Here is a 14,784-nt window from a genome sequence, read left to right as displayed (position 1 = left end):
GGCCTTGACGGCTGCCAGAGCCGCACCCCGTCCTGGCGGCGGTCTGGGGAGGATCAGGCAGCGGATGGACGGCCTCCCCGGGGCACATCCCGGCCCGTGGACGCGAAAGTGAGGCCAGGAAACCCAGGCCCCTCGCCCAGACTCCTGGTGCCTAGTTCCACAACCTCCTCCTGTCCCGGGGTTCACAGTGCTCAGAGCCTTTCCCTGTCACAGCTGCGGGTAGCCAATAGTCCAGAGGACTTGCGCAGAGGTTTCAATCCTGAATCTTCTTGCTGGAGACTTTGAGGAAGTTACTTAACCTCTCTGGGCTCTCCTCACAAGAAATTGGAGAAAATAAGGCACGTACCTCCCAGGGCTATTTTGGGAAGACTGGATGAGCTAATGTGTGTAGAAAATGCTTTTAAAATCTAAAGTTACTGGACAAATATATTGTTCCAGTGTTTTCACTGCCCGAGCTGCCATGGGAAAGCCGGTATAATAAGAGCTGGCATTTCTGAAGGCTTCTCTGTGCTTAGATACACTCACTTGTTTAATCCTTGCCACACATCTCCTCTGGGAGTAGGTGCTATTATTATCCCCTTTTAGCAAGGCTATGTGGATTTGCCTTGATCATTTGGTTAATAGCTCTTTCCCAGGGATGCTTTCCTCACTCTTGCTTCTAGCCAGTGGCTCCTGTACCTGGCACATGCTAAACCATCTGTGGTTATACAGAGGAAGCAGCCTCAGTGTGCCCAGCAGCCTTTCAGCCACAGAAGGGAGATTTGAATACAGATCCACCTGATTAAAGCCAAGGCTTTCTCAATCTTAGCATCAGATTCTCTACCTTCTGGTTGGCCCTGGCCAGGTCCTGGAAAGGGACCATAGCAGCTCTGCTTGTCTCCCCCTCCAGGGCTCTTAGGGGCATGGCCCTAGGTTGACACCCATACCCACCCTCCCCTTTTCTTAGGCCTCCCTAGGTGTGCACAGCTGCCTTGTGCTCTTCCAGAAAACATCTCCCCATGTCCCCCCAAGTCCTGAACACAATCCTCCCTAGCAAAAGTGAAGAAAGGAAAATGACCCCTTTGCAGCTGGTCTGGGACCAATTGTGTGGGCAGCTGGCCACCCCCACCAAACCAACTCCCACCCTCCCCCCTTTCCTCTCCTGTCTCCTGTCCTGATTTAGGTTCTGGGGCTTCAGGGCCTAATGCCTCCCCATGCTCTGGGAGAACACTTGTCCCTCATTAACTTTCCAGAGTGGCATAAACTTTTACACTGTTAGGATTGATAAAGGCACCAGAAGTATGGGGAAGGCGCTGCGAATCTCAGGTGGAAGTTATTGTTCTCTTGTTTTGCAACAGTATTAAAAATGGCAATATTTTTATCAAGACAGGAAAAGAAAACCATGAGCACTTTTTTGCCATTTCTGGCTGGGGGTGTCCAAGTCTGCCAATTCAGGGGCACAGTTCAAGTGCATACTACCACATGTAAGGAACTCATGCCCTGGGTAGATAACATCCTTGTTGGGCAGGCTCCCTCTCCTTTCTGGGCCAATTTCTCCACGTGTAGAAGCATGAGATCAGACAGGACTCTTTCCCCTGGAGAGCTGGAGTTCCTTCCCAATATATAAGCCCTGACACCCTCTTTTCCTCTCCCTGTCCCTTTTCTTTGGACAACATCTGGCCTTGATGAACTCTGTGGCCACTTCCATCTCTTACTGCATGATCAGTCACAAAATTCTCTCCAGCCTTCCCTCAGTCCTCAGCCCAAAGATTGGGCATATGCTAGAGAATTTCTCTCTCCCTCCCACATGCAAAACTTCCTGTCCTAAGCTGAGCGAGGGGTACTGTATTTGCAGATGCATCTGAGGACCCATTGGAGAGCCTAGGCCTTTGCACTCACAGGTGCTGGCTCCAAGGAGGAGTTTTCTGACCTTGGGCAAGTCACTGAAGTTCTCTGAGCCCCAGTTTCTTCATTTGCAAAATGAGAATAGCTACACCCACTGTGATTATAAAGCCAATGAGAAGGTAAAATGAGACGGATAACATGTACTAAGCCCTAGCGTGGTGCTGGGCCCAGTGAGACTCTGATTTTAAAGGATGTGATGTTTGAAATGTGATTCACCCGCTTAAATAAGATGCTGTAAAAGCACCACTTCTCCAGCCCTGTGTGGAAGGGATGCCCTTCCAATGTCTGACTTTTCAGCTATTTTCCCTTCACTTCTTTTCTACATCTGTGAATACGGATCTGCATATTCGGGACACTATTGGCACCACTTCTTGAGTCTTCCAGGGAGCCCAGGCTCCCACGCACAGTTACAGAATGGCCATCCACATTGGTTCTCCTGGTCCTGCTTCTCTCGGGAGGTAGCCACTGCTTTTGGCAGGATCACAGAGGCAGGAGGCAAACCCTCAGTGGGCTGCCTCTGTGGTTAGGGAGGAGCCACCCACCCCAAGCAGGGCCATGAGGGAACAGTCAACAGTACCCCAAGAAATGCAAACAGGATGTGTGTGTGTGATTGCAGTTTCCACCATGAGCTTTTACATAGTCCAAGGCGAATTATTTCATAAGTAGCTGTCAGGTTTGGCAGGCCTTCCTAAAGTTAGCAGACAGCCTTATCAGAGCTGCAGGAAGGTTCCATCAGCCGAGTGGAACATGCCTTTCTGGAGTCCTGTGTTCCCACTCCCCACTCCACAGGATTATTTTAGATATATTTCTATCCAAGACCATACAGAAAGCCACATGTCCCAGATTCAAATAGCACTTTGCAGTTGACGGTGGATTTCTTTCTCCCATAGAGAAACTTCTTTTGGACCTTCATATCTACTCCAGGATCACAGAATAGTAGAGCCGGAAGGGATTTTAGAGAAGACTTATTGTCCCTGTTCATTTTATAGGTGAGGCAGAGAAGGTAAGGGACTAGCCTAAGAATACAGAAAGTTAGTTGCTTACTGGGCCTGGATTCTGTACTTCCTTATAGGTAGCTATTTATACACCATCATGCTGCTTCCTATTGAATCATTATTATTATTATTATTACTTTTTTTCCAGTTCTGGGGGTTGAACCCAGGGCCTTGCACATGCTAGGCAAGTGCTCTACTACTGAGCTACACCCCAGTCCCTGTCCTAGTAATTATTCTGGGAGGACCCCTGAGGACCTGCTTGGGCCCCAATCTCTGTTCTAAATTTCAGTTAGCCCATTGAACAGATAAGGAAATTAGACCCAGAGGCTAAATGGCTTGTCCAATCCTCCTGGGACAAGTCTAGGGCTATAGCCACATATCACACTGCCCTAAAGCAGGGTGGCACGGGCGGATAATGGAGGCTGTGTCTACTCCAGGTCTGGGTCTGGGTCCAGATCTGGGTCCCTATTGCCAGGGAAGGGAGAGAAAGGAACTGTTTGACTATGATCTCAGTAGGTGAGGCAAACCCCCTGAACATGGTGCCTGCAGCTTCTTGGGCTGCCACACTAGGGACACTTGGAGGTGATCATTAGCTCTGCTGTTTTCACCTTCAGGAGCAGGGCTCCAAGTCCATCAAAACCAGACCAGACCTGGAATGAGCCAGACCAAGACCAGTTGGATGTTCCCATCTGGGAACTCCTGGGCTTGGCCTGACTTTCTCACTCAGCCCTGCCCGAATAGCCAGACCCTTCCACTTTCTTGCAAGTGCCTAAATGTATATATGGGCAGGGGTCCTCTTTGAGGAGCCCAGCAGTGGGGACAGGGAATTCAGGGTATGTTTTCTGGGAAAGAAGCAGATTCTTCTGAATGGGAAGGCCTGGTTTTGGAGAGTCCCAGATGTGGTGGAACTGTGAGTTTAGGCAGTGGTGAGGGAGAGTGGGAGGGACTGTGGAATATGGAAAAACCAGGAACAGGGGGAACAGAGGTGGCGGTGGCAACAGGAGGTGAAGATAGCGGGGTTTTTTTGTTGTGTGGTGGTGGTGTGGGGAATGGAACCCAGGGCCTTGTGCATACTAGGCAAGCACCTTATCCCTTAGCCACATCCCCAGACTTGGGGAGCAGCCTTTGAGAGAGGCTGGGGAGGCGCAGGCAGCGCTGGGCTTTGTTCGTGTTTATAAGTTCCAGATGTCACCCTCAGTTGTCACCAAAGGAAGTAGGGGCTTCAGGATCCAGGGCTGCTGCTCATGTGGTCCCCCTGTACTGTGCAAAGAAAACAGGGAAAAGCAAGAAATAGAAGAGGACAGGGTGGGTCCTGGCCAGAGGCAGGGAATTGGGTGCAAAATTCCCAACTCTGCGTATAGAGAGGGCATTGGGGGGCTCCGGGGCCTGCAGGGGATGTGAGGTCTGCCTCTCAGGAAGAAAGAATCCATCCAACCTTCCTGATTTATTCAAACGAGAGAAATAGGCAACCTGAGTCCCTATCTGGTAGGGCAGTGGGCAGAGTTGAAGCAGTCCCTTCACTGACCTTCTCGTGGCCCATGGGCCCTTTGAACCTTTCCATCTTACATCTTGGTCAAGATTCTGCTGCCTCAGCAGAAATAGACTTTATCCAGAACTTCCTGACCATAGCTGGTTAGGGGCCTGAGCAGGCCAGGATTTGTGCTGGTGCCTCTGAGTTCAGATGTGGCCAAGGCCTGAGTCCTGTTTGGGCCCCAAACTTTGCTTTTCAGAGACAGAGCAGGAGCTGGAACTCTGGCCAGGAGCTCTAGCCAGGAGGCAAGGAATGTGAGGAGGAAGGATGGCCAAGTGTGGAGTTATTTTCTCCTCTAAGCTAGTCACCTCAGGCCCTAAGCTTCTTTCTTGCTGGGGCTTCTAGGTTGGGTGCAGTGGTACACGCCTATAATCCCAGTGTCTCTGGAGACTGAGGCAGGAGAACTGGGAGTTCAAAGCCAGCCTCAGCAACTTAGTGAGGCCTTAAGCAACTCAGTGAGACCCTGTTTCTAAAAATAAAATACAAAAAGGGCTGGGGTTGTGGCTCAGTGGTTGAGTGCCTCAGAGTTCAATCCCTGGTACAAAAAAAGAAAAGAAAAGAAAAAGAAAAAAAGAGGGGCTATAGCCACTGTGTACCCTCCAACCACACCCTGCCCAGCACTGCAATGACCCTTGACCAGAGAGCATTTAAAGCCAGGCCACCCTGGCTGGTGGCAGGTAACAAAGGCTCCAATTTAGCTCAGGTCTCTTTGCCTAGCCAGGATTTGAACATGAGCAATTTGGGATGCAGCCAGCATGAGGGGGAGATGTTGAAGACAGAAGGGGACTCATTTATCTCCACATCTGACCCCAGCACCACATGGGGGATTCCTGAAGAGTCAGCCCAGCCTGCATGTTTATGCATCTTTCTGACCCCAGACCCCAGCACTCACTCTGACCATGGGCTGGGTTTACGATTGAAGTCTGGCTCTTTGAAAACCTTTTTCATCAGTGAGACTGTAAAAGCACATGACTCAGGGTGAAACACTCATGCCAGGTGGTGCAGCTGCTCTCAGAGAGAAAGTGAGAAAATAAATGCAATTGAGACTATTGACCAGATATTGAATGAGCAATTCCTGTGTGTAAATGTGTCACCAGGAGTTAGGGGAGATGGCACAGGTGATGTGATACCATTTTGATCTTCCAGACCCTTTAGTTTTAAGGGGACAGGGAGTTGTGTGCATCCATAACTCTGGATGCAAGGTCAACTGGATTTGATGCCACTGTAGAGGTTCACACAAGGCACCATTCATGTGTGTAGGGATGGAGATCAAGAAAGGATTCTGACATATTTAGGAAACTAGGAACAGCAGGAAATTACCACAACCTAATGAGGAGCATATGTGAAAAACCCACAGCTAATATCATACTCAATGGTGAAAAACTGAAAGCTTTGCTCTAAAATCAGGATCTGGAACAAGGCAAGGATGCTCATTCTTGCCACATCCATTCAAAATAGTACTGGAAGGGGCTGGGGTTGTGGCTCAGAGGTAGAGTGCTTGCCTGGCATGCATGAGGCACTGGGTTGGATCCTCAGAACCACATAAATATAAAATAAAGATATTGTGACCACCTATGACTAAAAAATAAATATTAAAAAAGATAGTACTGGAAGTACTGGCCAGAACAATTAGGCAAGAAAAAGAAATAAAAAGTCATCCAAATATGAAAGGAAGAAGTAAAATTATCTCTCTGTTCACAGATGACATGATCTTATACACTGAAAACCCTAAGATTCCACATAAAAAAGAACTGTTAGAATAAATAAATTTAGCAAAATTGCAAGATATAAAATAACACACAAAATCAGTTGTGTTTCTATACACTAACAATCCAAAAGGGAAATTAAAGAAAATAATTCCATTTACAAGAAAATTGAAAACAGTAAAAATTTTAAGAATAAACTTAACCAAACCTAACCAAGGTTTATATACAGAAAACAATAAAACATTGCTGAAAGAAATTTTAAAAAAAACACAAATAAATGAAAAGACATTGTGTTCATGGATCAGAAGACTTAATATAGTAAAACAATCCACATTTCCTCAAATGCGTAAGGCCCTGGGTTCAAGCCCCAGCATCACAAAAGCAAAGAAAAACAAAAAACAAACAAAACCCCAGAAATTCAATAAAATCCCTATCAAAATCCCAATGACATTTTTCGACAAAAATCCTAAAATTCATATGGAATCTAAAAGCCAAAACAATTTTGAGAAGGAAAAACAAAACCGGAGGCCTCATGCTTCCTAATTTTGAAACATTACAAAGCTATGGCAGTTGAACCATGGAATAAAGACAAAGACGAATGGAACAGAATAGAGAGGTCAGAAATAAACCCTCAAATGATCTTTGATAAAGTTGCTAAGGCTACACAATGGGAAAAGGATAGCTTTTTTTTTTTTTGTACCAGGGATTGAACTCAGGGGTACTGAACCACTGAGCCACATCCCCAGCCCTATTTTGTATTTTATTTAGATTCAGGGTCTTACCGAGTTGCTAAGTGCCTCTCTGTTGCTGAGGCTGGCTTTGAACTGGCTATCCTTCTGTCTCAGCCTCTGGAGCTGCTGGGATTACAGGCGTGTGCCACTTTGCATGGCAAGGATAGCATCTTTAACAGATGGTGCTGGGAGAACTAGACACCCACATGTATGAAGCCGGATCCTGACCCCACACTGTACAAAATTAAGTCAAGATGGATTGAAGACCTAAGTGAAAGACCTACAAATATAAAACTCCTAAACTCCTATGGGAAAGCTTCATGATTTGGATTTGGTGATGATTTTTGTAGATATGATTGCAAAAGCACAGGCAACAAAAGCAAAAATAGACAAACAGGACTGCATTAAACTTAAAAACTGCATGGCAAAGAAAACAATCAACAGAGTGAAAACAACCAATGGAATGGGAAAAAATATTTGCAAATCATATTTCTGATAAGGGTTAATATTCAGAATATATGAAGAACTACAACTCAATACAACCCTCCCCAAAGAATCTATTCAAAATGGATGAAGAACCTGAATAGACATTTCTCCCAAGAAGATACATAAATGGCCAATAATGATATTAGAGGGTGCTCAATGTGACTAATCATTATGGAAAAGCAAATCAGAACAATTATAAGCTATCATCTTAAACCGTTAGGATGGCAAGGAAGGAAGGAAGGAATAAGTGCTGGCCAGGATGTAGAGCAATCTGAACCCTTGGAATATACAACGGTGAGGCTGCTATGGAAAACAGCACAGAGACTCCCTAAAAAAATTAAGAATTATCATATAATCTAGAAATTCTACTTCTAAGCATATATCCACTGAAGAACTGAAAACATGAGCTCAAAGAGATATTTGCAAACCCAAGTTCACTTCAGCATTATTAACAATTGTCAATTGTGTCCATCAACAGATGAATGGATAAAGGAAATATGGTATGGAGTTGGGGGTGGGGCTCAATGGTAGAGCGCTTGCCTAGCATGCATGAGGATTTGGGTTTGGTTCTGTCAGGCTTCAATGTTGACAAAACCCAAGGGTATAAATGGGATAAGACAGTCACAAAAAGACCAATACTACATGGTTCCACTTACATGAGATATCTAAAATAACCAACCTTCTAGAAAATAGCATGATGATTTTTCAACAGATATAGTTTTTTCCTTTTTTTGCTGAGACGACAGGAATTGAATACAGGGCCTTGTGCATCCTCGGCAAGCACTCTACTACTGAACTACATCCCCTACCCTTGCAAAATTTTAATTTAATTGAGTATTGAGACAGGGTCTTACTATGTTGCCCAGGCTGGCCTTGAATTTAATCCTCCTGCCTCAGCCTCCTGAGATGCTAGGATCAGAGGCAGGTGCCACCACACCTGGCTAGAATTTTGTTTTCACAAAATGCAACAATTCTAGAAATCTATCACACAACAATGTATCTATATTTAATTACTGTAGTTAAAGATAGCAAATTTTATATTGTGTGGTTTTGACCATTATAAGAAAAAGGAGATTTCAAATATAGAATGTCACATGCTAAGAAATCTTAGGAGAGTTCCTTTATGAAGTTGCAAATTATAGTTCATCAAAACTTTTTTTTTTAGGGGGGCGGGTACCAGGGATTAAACTAAAATGCACTTGGCCACTGAGCCACATCCCCAGCCCTATTTTTTTATTTAGAGACAGGGTCTCACTGCATTGCTTAGCGCCTCGCCATTGCTGAGGCTGGCTTTGAACTCACCCTCCTCTTGCCTCCTTGTCTCAGCCTCCCGAGCCACTGGGATTACAGGCGTGAGCCACCGCCCCTGGTCCTTGACTGTAGTTTTCACTTATATGATGCTATGTACACATATAGTCATAAATTTTTTAAAAAGGGGGGATACTCTTGGAAGGGGTAGCTTTTGAGCTGCGTTTTTGAATACGTAGGATTTCAACAGGCTGGAGAACTCTTGAATGCAAACAGCCAGAGCAGTCAGGCAGGAGGGGAAAGTAGGATGTATTTTCCATGCCAGCACAAGGTGTGGCTTTGTGACACCGCGAGTGGAGGTGGAGGTGGGGAGGTGGCCCGTCCTAGAGGGAGATCGGGTGGAGAAGGGCGCGAGAGAGGGATCAATTTGTGGACTGCTTTAACCTCTGGCACATTTGCAGGTTTCCGTAGTTGGGCAGGGGCAGGTGGAGATCAGGTCTTGGAGAAAGGAAATCGGGTAAGAGGAGCCCCAGGGAAGCGCACTAGCTGGAGCTGAAGGAGGATGGGACGGAGGATGGGACAGAGCGAGTCCGAAGAAGACAGCGCGGAGCGCGCGGGGAAGAGAGCCTACAGTGGTGGCCACCGCGCAGCGCGGCAGGCTCCGAGCTGCTCCTGCAGCCAGGCTGATCACACTCAACCTTCCCTTGAACCCCATCAGGAAATCGCTGCGAAATCCCTCATCCCCATAAATAAAAGACGACCACAGTAGCAAGGATAGTTTGGGAGAAAACAACAGTGGCCTCACAGCTGTCCCTGTCAGCAGGGGTCTTTAACACCCACTGGACCCCGGGTTGGGAGTGGTTGATGGAATAACATCGCCTGGATCCTCCTGAGTTGGTTCGTGCTGTGAACCAACAGAATGCCTCGGGTGGGGGAGGGCCAGGGAGCCCTCCCGCCTCCCCGCCTTTTTTGATCATTTACTGCAGCAAATCAGAGCCAGCTTCCAGTGGGGGCAAAGGGGGAGCAGTTGAAGATGGCTGAGGAAGGAGAGGGCAGAGCAGAGAATGTTCTTTTTGTAAACACTTTCAGTTACTGGGCCTCCTGGGCCAGCCAGTATGGAACACATTTGCCAGGTACAACTTGGTTCCCTTCCCCCAACCCCTTTGGCAGATCTCTGAGCTCCAAGATCCTAAGTGAAGACAATTGGATTTTAGGGCAAAATAATTGCAAGTAGTTCCCATGTCTATGCCCCAGGCTCAGAAATTTCTGAAACAGTGTATTTGAGATATTCAATTCCAATCTCCCAGTAAGTATAGCACTATCTTTCACACCCCTTATTCTGAAGGCTGATTCAGGAAATATGGGCCTAATACATTTACAGTTGCTATTTATTAAACTCTTACTAAGACTCAGGCCCAGTGTTAATCTTATGGATCTGCACATTTAACCTTCACAGAGTCTCTAAAGGAAAGTGCTATTGTTATATTCCCATCTTACAGCTGGGGAAGTGGAGGCTGCAAGAAGTTAATTTTCTCAAAGTCTCCCATCCAAAAGTTGGATGCTGACATTGTCACCTGTCAGTTCAACAGTGAAACATTATGGAAAGATATATTTGTGGTCAATGCTGGTTGAGCTTCCAGAGATGGCCCAGCTGGGACTAGGGTGAGGCACTCACTCTTGCAGAGCACAATTTTTATCTTTTTTTTTTTTTTTGAGTGTCCCTGAGTTCAAACCAGGAATTGAACCACTGAGCCACACTCCCAGCCCTATTTTGTATTTTATTTAGAGACAGGGTCTCACTGAGTTGCTCAGTGCCTCGACATTGCTGAGGCCAGCTTTGAATTCACGATCCTCCTGTCTCAGCCTCCCGAGCAGCTGGGATTAAGGTGTGTGCCACTGCACCCAGCTTGCAAAGCATAAATTTAAAGGGCACCCAAAATCTCAATAATCAAGACAAATAATGTTTCAATACAATAATTTGAATTATTATCATCTATTTTTTTGCAATGGTGGAAATCAAACCCAGAACCTTCCAAAGACTAGGCAAGCACTTTATCACTGAGCTACCTCCCCAGCTAATGAGATGCTTTTAAAAAATCAAAACTAATGCAAAAATCCATAGTGAGGGGATGTGGCTCCGTGGTAGAGCTCATGTGTAGCAGGCACAAGGCCCTGGGTTCCATCCCCAGCACCAAAACAAATTCCATATGACTAAAATATTAAAATTTAAAATAGAGAGAGCCTCTACCAGGGACTCAGATCAGCCTGGTGGCATGGGGGTTCTTTGTGGGCCTGTCCCTTCTGAGCTGAATTCCATATTCTGGAATTGGTTGAGTCCTGCTCATTATTTTTCCCTTCCTTGGGCTCTTATGAAGCTGACCCCTCCTGCCTCCTTCTTCTCCTTCAGTTAAATTCCAAATGAAGACTCTAGCATCTGGGCAATAAATATTTCCCTGCTGAACAGAGAGAGAGCCTGGGGCCAGCTGGGCCCTATGCATGCCGCTGCAATCCTGCCATTGCTCCTGAAGGGACCCCACATGGGGAGAGCCCAGGGGCCCTCCTGAGTGGGAACCTTTTCCCACCAAGAGGTTGACCTTATCAAGAGTGTAGGACAGTCCACAGAGGGTGTCCACGTGCTATTCAGGTGGTCAGAAGTTGGCACGTGTGCCTACTCTGTAATGGAGTGACCTCAGCCACTAGCCAAAAGGAAGACAGCACGTTCAGCTTGTGCTGAAACTCCAGATGATGAAAGATTTCGCCTGAGCCCAGCAGGCTCTTGGCTTTGCTCATCCTTCCCAGTGCCCTTGGCTCTCAGTTCCCTGGAAAGTGGCTGGTTGCAGCCATGGGGTGTGAGCGGAGCTGGAGGAGCAGCACAGCAGGCGCCACGGAGGGGGACACTTTTCTACTGGGCACACAGCCGAGTGGCGGAGCATGCCTTGGGCTCCAGAAGCACAAAGTGGCCCAACTCAGCAGATCACCATCCAGGGACAGGAATAGTTAACTCTGCCTCTGGGGATTTAGCCATGGGAATATAAAGGATCCGTCTATATAGCAGCCAGGAGGTCATGCTGTGGTTATTGTCACCCACTGTCAGCACATGACAGGGCTTCGAGCATGGGGACCCAATATTATTTCCCAATGATGATTATGCTTCGAATCTGCTGCAGGCTGTGAGATTCAGAGTCACCAAATCTCCTGGTTTGCCTGGGTCCCTGAGGTTTCCCTGGGGTTTTGGACTTTGAATCCAAACACTAGAAAAATCCTGGGCAAATTGAGATGAGGTGGTCACTCTGTTTTGACCCCGTTCTTGCAGGATTCCCTTCAAACTTTACCTTTTCTTTCCACACATACAAAATCGGGAGACTAATAAAATCTGCTGTCCTGACTTTGTAAATATTTGTGGGACTCAAAAAAGAAGGTCTGGGGCTGAGGATATAGCTCAGTTGGTAGAATGCTTGCCTTGCATGCACAAGGCCCAGCTACTTGGGAGGCTGAGGCAAGAGAATCACAAGTTCCAGGCCAGTCTGGGCAACTTAGGGAGACACTGTCTCTAAAATAAAATAACAGCCAGGCATGGTGGCACACACCTGTAATCTCAGCTACTTGGGGGAGGGGGGCTGAGGCAGGAGGATTGCAAGTTCAAGGCCAGCCTCAGCAACTTAACAAGGCCCTAGGCAACTTAAGAAGGACGTCTCAAAATAAAATAAAAGAGCTGGGCATGTAGTCCAGGGGTAAAGAGCCCCTGGGTTAAATCTTCAATACCAAAATAAAATAAATAAATAATAAATACAATGAATGAATGAATTTGATCAAATAAAATACAATGGGCTGGGTGTATCTCCATGGCCTTTCTAAGATTCCGCTACACCTTGGAACTCTAGATCAGAGCACATCCCACTGCTGACAGGCCTCTATAGGTCGATCTTCCTCTAGTTTGAGCTCTTTGAGGTCAGGACCACTTTATTCATCTGAGCACCCCTAGTGTGCTTGGCAAAAGGCAGAAGCTCAGGCAGTCTGTGCCAGGACCAAAGCTTTGCATAAAGCAAAGCACTCTGAGTGCTCCTTTGCTTGTTGGCGCGCTCCTTTCCTGGCCTGCCCTTGCTTAGCTCCTGGAAGGTCCTTTATGCATTTAGACCAGCGGGTCTCCCCTAAGCAAGCTGTAAGGAGTGCAGCGAGGCGACAGGGGCAGGAGGCCAGGACACTGCCTTGTTCAAGGTGGGGCTGTGGGGCTGGGGGACCAGGCAAAAGTTGAAAGGGCAGTGAGAAAAGCTGGGAGCACTTTGTGGGGGAGGCTAGGGACAACCACAGCAGGGAGGAGAAGGCCTTCACCATCCTCCAGGCTTCGGGGGTCCATCCCCAAGCTGGGCTTTACCCAAATTCCCAGGCTCAGAGCAGGGCCCTCAGCAGCCTGCCTCCCTAGCTCTTCCCAAGGCTGGCGCTCCCTCAGCAGGGCCCTGCAGCACTGCCTTCCCTGAAGGTCAGCCAGACCTTGACATGCTGAGCTGTCCCCCTTGGCCTGGACACAGCCCAGCTCTGTAGCCTGATCCCTCCTGGGCATCAGCCCCAAACCACAGTCCTTTTTCTGTCTCTGTCTCTTGCCTCTCCCATTCCCGCCCTGGGCCTGCTTCTTTGCTTATAGCTTCCTGGAGGTGTAGGGTGGCTCTGCAGGGCCACCCAGAGTCCCAGCCTCAGTCCTAAACCTCTGACCTTTGATCTCAGCTGAATGGTCAGGAAATCCCCCCTCTGATCCTTGACGGTCTGTACCCAGAAGCGCCATCCCATGTGTCCTTCAAATCTTGGCTCAACCCATTTTATTCTCTAGCTGGCACATCCTTCCCAGGAACAAGAGTGCTAGGGACACAGACACAGCCCCCATCCCCAGAGAATCCTCAAACTGCTAGAATGGAAGAAACCCCAAGTCTCCTGCATTCAGGTAGATTAGATAGTATTGTTTGAAATTCATGATAAGGGCTCCTAGGCTCAGAAAGGGTAAGCAACCTCCTCAGTGTCACACAGTAAAAGAATGGTCTACTCCTGTGCCACCTACCTGAACCCTCCTTTTTCCGTCTGGATGATTTCTTCTCCGTCTCACTGGCCGTGCTCCCAAGCACCCCGTAGTCCTCGCCTGGGCCTCCCATGGTGTCTACCAGGCCTGGGCTGCTGGCTCCCATCTCCCTGGAGCCTCCAGCTGGGCCCAGGTTGAGCCTCTGCCGGGCCTCGGAGACAGGGAAGTGCCAGTCAGGAGGCTGCGGGAAAGCGGGGTGCTGTTCAGTGAAGAGGCGCTCCTCTTGGGGTAGGCTGTGTGGGGTGGCCGCCAGGCAAGAGGCCGAGAAGTCGGGGTAGGCAGCTGTCGCTGTCGCTGGGAAGTCTGATTTCTGGTGGAAGGAGAATGGGGTTGGCGGGTAGTGGGGTAGCCCTGAGGCCCCCGTGCCTTCCGAGTGGGGGTTTCGAAGGCAGCCCCAGACAGGGGCAGGGGGGTGGGGGCTCCTCATGCAGCTGCTGGCCACGGGATCCATCTGCTGTCTGCTGCCCACCTCAGTCCTTTCAAAAGTTGACTCTTTACACTTTTTATATTGAAATTTTTTTAAAAATGCAAAAACAAAAACAAAATTCAATAGGAGGGGAAATGTTCAACAGCAAATTCACTCCAGGAACCAAAACAAAAACAAAACTAAAGTCTCTTCTGAAATTACACACACATGTGGCCAGCGACACACACGTGTGTGTGTGCACATCTGTGTCGGGCTTCACTGCTTGCTTCCTGCCCCCCAACACACCAGCCTGCCTATTGGGGTCCCTTGTACATGTATTTGTTGCCGATGGCACTAAACATTTTCACTGTCCCAGCCCAGACGCACCAGCGAGGAGGAGATGGTCCTGGAGCCCGAAGCAAATGCCTGCAGAGGGCTGACCAGGGCTGCTGAGACACACTTTTAAATCCTGTGGTGGGGAGAGAGTGACAAATTTCTGAAGTGAAATGTGAGAGAGGAGAGGGAGGGGTTAACCCGCTCACACAAGGTCCCCTCCAACCAAAACCCGAGCAGGCAACTATTAATCATCAGAAACCTTATATGCACATCTAATGGGATTTGCAGATGGAGACTTTTAAAGAAACATTGTCTGTATTTTTTTTTTTTAAGGAGAGAGCAGCGCACGCACGCACGCATGCTCACACACACACACACACACACACACATGCTGTC

At 47.8% G+C, this 14,784-nt stretch overlaps 1 protein-coding gene across 2 annotated transcripts in view; it reads right to left on the bottom strand.

Annotated features, from left to right (window-relative positions):
- Window positions 1-14,520, bottom strand: part of Meox1 (mesenchyme homeobox 1) — a 19,320-nt gene extending 4,800 nt beyond the window's left edge. For both annotated transcript variants that reach the window (XM_015495880.2, XM_015495881.2), the window contains exon 1: window positions 13,629-14,520. In XM_015495880.2, coding sequence (XP_015351366.1) covers window positions 13,629-14,097 — 469 coding nt within the window. In that variant the 5' untranslated portion in view covers window positions 14,098-14,520. The remainder of the gene's footprint in view (window positions 1-13,628) is intronic.
- Between the last annotated feature and the right edge of the window lie 264 nt (window positions 14,521-14,784).

Source organism: Marmota marmota, unplaced genomic scaffold (genome assembly GCF_001458135.2).
Source record: "Marmota marmota marmota unplaced genomic scaffold, marMar, whole genome shotgun sequence".
NCBI classification, from domain to species: domain Eukaryota; kingdom Metazoa; phylum Chordata; class Mammalia; order Rodentia; family Sciuridae; genus Marmota; species Marmota marmota.
The sequence above is the reverse complement of the archived record's forward strand: the minus strand, read 5'-3'. Positions and strand labels throughout refer to the sequence as shown.